The 7,500-nt window shown below is 45.9% G+C and overlaps 1 protein-coding gene across 1 annotated transcript in view; it reads left to right on the plus strand.

The window, feature by feature from the left end:
* Positions 1–7,500, plus strand: part of asah2 (N-acylsphingosine amidohydrolase 2) — a gene marked incomplete at both ends in the record, with an annotated part of 12,998 nt that overhangs the window by 751 nt on the left and 4,747 nt on the right. The window contains 8 exons of the mRNA XM_083904559.1: positions 38–141; positions 332–475; positions 668–844; positions 2,554–2,681; positions 3,278–3,355; positions 4,194–4,314; positions 5,915–6,040; positions 6,363–6,449. Coding sequence (XP_083760685.1) covers positions 38–141; positions 332–475; positions 668–844; positions 2,554–2,681; positions 3,278–3,355; positions 4,194–4,314; positions 5,915–6,040; positions 6,363–6,449 — 965 coding nt within the window. The remainder of the gene's footprint in view (positions 1–37; positions 142–331; positions 476–667; positions 845–2,553; positions 2,682–3,277; positions 3,356–4,193; positions 4,315–5,914; positions 6,041–6,362; positions 6,450–7,500) is intronic.

The following is a 7,500-nucleotide window of genomic DNA, read 5'->3' on the forward strand; positions in this document are numbered from 1 at the left end:
GGTCCAGATCCAACACTTGGACCAACACCAGGACCAGGACCAACATCTGGACCAGGACCAACGTTTCCTCCTCAGAACCAGACCTATCTGATCGGAGTGGGTCGAGCTGACTGCACTGGACCACCAGCTGAGATCCCTCTGGTCTGTGATGTCACTCATGCTGCGTTCAGGGACATGACGTCACTCTGTGACATCACTCTGTGACATCATGACTCATGAGGTTTACTCCATATTTATTCTCATCAATTTCTCCTTATGAAACTGTGTGTGTGTGTGTGTGTGTGTGTGTGTGTGTGTGTGTGTGTGTGTGTGTGTGTGTGTGTGTGTGTAGATGGGCTATGCTAACCCTCAGCAGAAGGCTGCAGGCATACACACACGCCTGTACAGTCGAGCCTTCATCATCGATGATGGGGGGAGGAGACTCGTGTTCGTCACTGCAGACGTGGGAATGATATCACAGAGACTGAGACTGGAGGTACACACACGCACGCACACACACACACACGCGCAGACACTCACACAGACACACACACACACAAATGTGTAGAAATGTGATTTAAATGTTTGTGTTAAAAAATGTGAGATGTTAAGTTGTAGTACGTAACTTCTTTATTCTTTAAATGTGTCCTCTGTGTGTGTGTGTGTGTGTGTGTGTGTGTGTGTGCAGGTGCTGCAAGCGTTGCAGCAGAAGTATGGAGACGTCTATCGTCAGGAGAACGTTGTCCTCAGTGGAACTCACACTCACTGTGGACTGGGTGGATTCTTCCAGTACACGCTGCTTATGATCAGCAGCAGTGGTTACATCAAAGAGTCCATCAGACCACTGGTGGACGGCATCGTCAGGGTGTGTCTGTGATCCACTGCTCATGTCTGTGATCCACTACTCATGTCTGTGATCCACTGCTCATGTCTGTGATCCACTGCTCATGTCTGTCATCTACTGCTCATGTCTGTCATCCACTGCTCATGTCTGTCATCCACTGCTCATGTCTGTCATCCACTGCTCTGTGATCCACTGCTCATGTCTGTGATCCACTGCTCATGTCTGTCATCTACTGCTCATGTCTGTCATCTACTGCTCATGTCTGTGATCCACTGCTCATGTCTGTCATCCACTGCTCTGTGATCCACTGCTCATGTCTGTGATCCACTACTCATGTCTGTCATCTGCTGCTCATGTCTGTGATCCACTGCTCATGTCTGTCATCTACTGCTCATGTCTGTGATCCACTGCTCATGTCTGTGATCCACTACTCATGTCTGTGATCCACTGCTCATGTCTGTGATCCACTGCTCATGTCTGTCATCTACTGCTCATGTCTGTCATCCACTGCTCATGTCTGTCATCCACTGCTCATGTCTGTCATCCACTGCTCTGTGATCCACTGCTCATGTCTGTGATCCACTGCTCTGTGATCCACTGCTCATGTCTGTGATCCACTACTCATGTCTGTCATCTGCTGCTCATGTCTGTGATCCACTGCTCATGTCTGTCATCTACTGCTCATGTCTGTGATCCACTGCTCATGTCTGTCATCCACTGCTCATGTCTGTCATCCACTGCTCTGTGATCCACTGCTCATGTCTGTGATCCACTGCTCTGTGATCCACTGCTCATGTCTGTCATCCACTGCTCATGTCTGTCATCCACTGCTCATGTCTGTCATCCACTGCTCATGTCTGTGATCTACTGCTCATGTCTGTCATCCACTGCTCATGTCTGTCATCCACTGCTCATGTCTGTGATCCACTGCTCATGTCTGTCATCCACTGCTCTGTGATCTACTGCTCATGTCTGTCATCTACTGATCATGTTTGTCATCCACTGCTCTGTGATCCACTGCTCATGTCTGTCATCCACTGCTCATGTCTGTGATCCACTGCTCATGTCTGTCATCTACTGCTCATGTCTGTCATCCACTGCTCATGTCTGTGATCCACTGCTCATGTCTGTCATCCACTGCTCATGTCTGTCATCCACTGCTCTGTGATCCACTGCTCATGTCTGTGATCCACTGCTCTGTGATCCACTGCTCATGTCTGTCATCCACTGCTCTGTCATCTACTGCTCATGTCTGTCTGGTCTTTATCTTTATTCCTCTTTATCTCGTCATATCAACATAAACAACGTGGACCAAAGGTCACAGAATCCACACAGAGGTCAAAGGTCAAAGTGTATCTGATCTGTTGTCTTGTGTCTCATGTCCATGTTGTCCTTCATGTCCCTGTTGTCCTTCATGTCCCTCATGTCCATCATGTCCCTCATGTCCTTCATGTCCCTCATGTCCATCATGTCCCTCATGTCCTTCATGTCCCTCATGTCCATCATGTCCCTCATGTCCCTGTTGTCCTTCATGTCCCTCATGTCCCTCATGTCCATCATGTCCCTCATGTCCCTGTTGTCCCTCATGTCCATCATGTCCTTCATGTCCCTGTTGTCCTTCATGTCCCTCATGTCCATCATGTCCATCATGTCCCTCATGTCCTTCATGTCCCTGTTGTCCCTCATGTCCATCATGTCCTTCATGTCCTTCATGTCCCTGTTGTCTCCAGAGTGTGGACATCGCTCATCGTAACATGAGACCAGGCAGGATTTACATGAACAGAGGACACATTGAGGACAGCAGCGTCAACAGAAGTCCTCACTCTTATCTGAACAACCCTGAGGACGAGAGACAACGGTACTGAGAGAGAGAGACACTGAGAGACAGACAGAGAGAGAGAGAGAGAGAGAGACTGAGAGAGACAGAGAGAGAGACTGAGAGAGACAGACAGAGATGACCGTGGTGTGTTCAAGTACACCATGATCATGTGATCACCGTGGTGTGTTCAAGTACACCATGATCATGTGATCACCGTGGTGTGTTCAGGTACACCATGATCATGTGATCATCGTGGTGTGTTCAGGTACACCATGATCATGTGATCACCGTGGTGTGTTCAGGTACACCATGATCATGTGATCACCGTGGTGTGTTCAGGTACACCATGATCATGTGATCACCGTGGTGTGTTCAAGTACACCATGATCATGTGATCACCGTGGTGTGTTCAGGTACACCATGATCATGTGATCATCGTGGTGTGTTCAGGTACACCATGATCATGTGATCATCGTGGTGTGTTCAGGTACACCATGATCATGTGATCATCGTGGTGTGTTCAGGTACACCATGATCATGTGATCATCGTGGTGTGTTCAGGTACACCATGATCATGTGATCATCGTGGTGTGTTCAGGTACACCATGATCATGTGATCATCGTGGTGTGTTCAGGTACCCCTCTAACACGGACAAACAGGTGACAGTTCTAAAGTTCACAGATCTGGACGGAGACGGCATCGGCATGTTGAGGTAAAAACACTGAGTCACTGTGTGATTTCAAAATAAAAGTCCTCTCACTCACACATCCACCTGTCTGTCTGTCTCTCCTCCTGTCTGTCTCTTCTCTCCTCCCGTCTGTCTCTCCTCTCCTCCTGTCTCTCCTCTCCTCCTGTCTGCCTCTCCTCCTGTCTGTCTCTCCTCCTGTCTGTCTGTCTCTCCTCCTGTCTCTCCTCTCCTCCTGTCTGTCTCTCCTCCTGTCTGTCTGTCTCTCCTCCTCTCTCTCTGTCTGTCTGTCTCTCCTCCTGTCTGTCTCTCCTCCTCTCTCTCTGTCTGTCTGTCTCTCCTCCTGTCTGTCTCTCCTCTCTGTCTGCCTTTCTCTCCTCCTGTCTCTCCTCGTGTCTGTCTCTTCTCCTGTCTGTCTCTCCTCCTGTCTGTCTCTCCTCCTCTCTCTCTGTCTGTCTGTCACTCCTCCTGTCTGTCTCTCCTCCTCTCTCTCTGTCTGTCTGTCTCTCCTCCTGTCTGTCTCTCCTCTCTGTCTGCCTGTCTCTCCTCCTGTCTCTCCTCGTGTCTGTCTCTTCTCCTGTCTGTCTCTCCTGTCTGTCTGTCTCTCCTCCTGTCTGTCTCTCCTCTCTGTCTGCCTGTCTCTCCTCCTGTCTGTCTCTCCTTCTCTCTGTCTGTCTCTCCTCCTGTCTGTCTCTCCTCCTCTCTGTCTGTCTGTCTCTCCTCCTCTCTGTCTCTCCTCCTGCCTGTCTGTCTGTCTCTCCTCCTGTCTCTCCTCCTGTCTGTCTCTCCTCCTCTCTGTCTGTCTGTCTCTCCTCCTGTCTCTCCTCCTGTCTGTCTCTCCTCCTGCCTGTCTGTCTGTCCTCAGCTGGTTTGCGGTCCATGCTGTCAGTATGAACTACTCTAACCTGTTGGTGAGCAGTGATAACTTAGGCCACGCCTCTTATCTGATGGAACAAGACAAGAACTATGGAGAGTTACCTGGACAGGTGAGACACACACACACACACACACACACACACAGAGAGAGAGACACTCACACACACACACACACACACACACACACACACACACACACACACACACACACAGAGAGAGAGAGAGAGAGAGACACTCACACACACACACACATACAAAAATAGTGTAACACACAGGGTTAACCTGCTGATCTAACCTTACAGCACTGTCGTTGCCCCCACGCAGCGACAAAAGCGTCATAAAACCATGTCTAACTTTAACAAACACAGACATGCTGCATATCCACAGAAAGGTCAGAAACTCAGCTAAAAGCTCATATAAACCATTCTTATGTTCAACAAACACAGTTAAAACACAGACGGATCAAACAACAGCAGTGGAAAAAAACCGTAAAAGCACACACATGGAAAAGTGTCACCAGAGCGTCAGCGTGATTATGTAAACAAAAAAAACACATGTTGACTAGACAGCAGAGAATCTACAGATTCTAACTGTAACATGTTTATCACTCTACGACCAACATTCACAGATCCAGCCCCAAAATAAGAGCAAAACAACAACTGACTTTCAAGAAATACAAGCAGAAATGTTGTCTTACCTTTGCTGTTTATCAAAACAAGTTATTTCCACCAGAACAAAAACACTTCTAATGAAGAACTACACTTCCCAGCATGCTTTGGGAACAAATCCCAGTCTGATTGATCATTACAGAGCGACATTAGATCGTTCTGATTAGAGAAGGGAGAATGTCCGCACAAATGTGTCATATGCATTTATGTCCTTTTGACTCACTAATGAAGTGATTCACACACATTTTGAGACCGAGGTCTGATTCTATTGGTTTAGAGGTTTGAAACGAGCTGTCAATCACCCTAATTGACCAAGGTAAGACAGAGCTATGGTGCTGAGTAACTGAAGACGCTGCAGAGTCACAGAGTTGTTATTATGCACAGGAAGCACCTGAGTTATCAAACTATCTTTTTTTTCAAAAAAAGTTCTTTTTAGATCAATAGTGACATGTAAATAAAATTAAATGGGTTTTTAATCATTTGGTACTTAAGAAATCTCAAATGACTCAGATGATGCAAAACTGAATTCTGTCTGATGTAGATCTATGTTATACTCTATGTTAGGGTTAAACTGACACTTTGTGTAATATAATGATTCATTGTGTTGTGCATTAACACCTATATGCAAATAATTCTAAACTGTTGTGTTTATATAACCTTTATATATCTCTGATAGTAGAGCTTGTGTTAAAGGCAGGATTTTGCTGTCATTGACTTTTTAAAGTATAATATTACAAAGTCAAATAATCTTTGTTTTTCCAGTTTGTCTTTAGTTGTTATTTTTAAGTTCTAATTCCTTTTTTTGGGCAAAGATGACTCACTTTTGTACTAACACACACACAAATGTTATTTCTGTCTACATCACTGCATTACTCTGATCTTACCTGAACTTTGTTGTTGTTGTTCTGTGTGTGTGTGTGTGTGTGTGTCTCTCTCTGTGTGTGTGTGTGTGTGTGTGTGTGTGTGTGTGTGTGTGTGTGTGTCTCTCTCTGTGTGTGTGTGTGTGTGTGTGTGTGTGTGTGTGTGTGTGTGTGTGTGTCAGGGTGTGTTTGTTGCAGGCTTCTCGTCCAGTAACCTCGGTGATGTGAGTCCTAACATTAAAGGACCTCACTGTACGAACACAGGACGACCATGTGACTATATCAACAGCTCCTGTCCTGTGGGAGGGGTACACACACACACACACACACACACACACACACACAGAGACACACACACACACACACACACACACACACACACACACACACACACAGAGACACACACACACACACACACACAGAGAGAAACACACACATGCACGCTAGCACGCACGCACACACACACACATATATTCACACAGACATATACACACAGACACACACACAGAGACACACACACACACAAAGACACAGAGGAAATGTTAACAAACGTGTGTGTGTGTGTATGTGTATGTGTGTGTGTGTGTGTGTGTGTGTGTGTGTGTGTGTGTGTGTGTGTGTGTGTCTCAGGCGAGGTTGTGTACAGCCTTTGGTCCTGGTGAGGACATGTTTGAGAGCACGAGGATCATCGGACACAACATCTACACGAAGGCCAAGGTGTGTGTGTGTGTGTGTGTGTGTGTGTTCTTGTACTTGCAGCTTACTGAGGACCAGTGATTGTTTTTAACCAAAATGTCCTCACTTTGTTTTTATTTAAATCACTTCCTTAGGTCATAAACATGTTATACTGTTTTTAACTCCTCAAGTTAAAAACAGTATAACATGTTTTTCAAACAAATTGCATTGTTTGATGATTTTAACATCTTTCCTTTATTCTAGCCAAACATATGAGGAAACACATTATTTCAGACTGTCTGAAATAATGTGTTTCCTCATATGTTTGACAGACGTTATAGAGTATGTGAAGTTTACATAAAATAAATCATTTAACAATGCAATTGTTTTAATTTACTTGTGTGAAAGAAAGCGCTTCACTGTTTCTCCACCAGGGGAAACACTTTCTGTCGGGGAAACCAACTCACTACACCTGCATCAGTTTCCCCTGAACCTCCGTCATCACTCAGGATTCCCCGATGATCCCCGACAGTGTTTCCTCCAGCAGGGGGAGCTCCGCTTGGCCTGTTCCCGTCACGCAGAAGCTCGGCCTGTGACGTCAGGCGCTTTTTTGCGTCTACTTTAATGTCTGAGCACTTATTTTCACCTCGGTCACACTCAGACCTTCTGAGGAAACAGCACTGACATTATCCTCCACATGGTGTCACTATAGAACACCAAACAGTAAAGTCTTCTCCTCCACATGTACGTCCACCTCACACTGGCTGAAATTACGTTCCTTGGTCTTTCTCTCTGATTTCGTCATGATTTCAGTCATGAATCAATATTCATGAGGGGGCGTTTCTCTGAATATTTATAGACAAATATGGGCGTGTCATGACCCTCACACAGATGCTCCACATTTAGAGAGGATTGTGATTTATATTTATAAACAGAAATCAGCGTACGACGTTTATAAATCAGGATATTTTTGTGCGTAAGCACTTTGTGTGTTTCGTGCGTACGACAATTTTGACACACAGTTTTATAAATGAGGCCCCTGGTGTTTCACTCACCTTTTGCTCTGGAGCTCCACCTGCAGACATGTTATGGT

Source organism: Microchirus variegatus, assembly GCF_963457635.1.
Source record: "Microchirus variegatus genome assembly, chromosome: 18".
NCBI lineage: Eukaryota > Metazoa > Chordata > Actinopteri > Pleuronectiformes > Soleidae > Microchirus > Microchirus variegatus.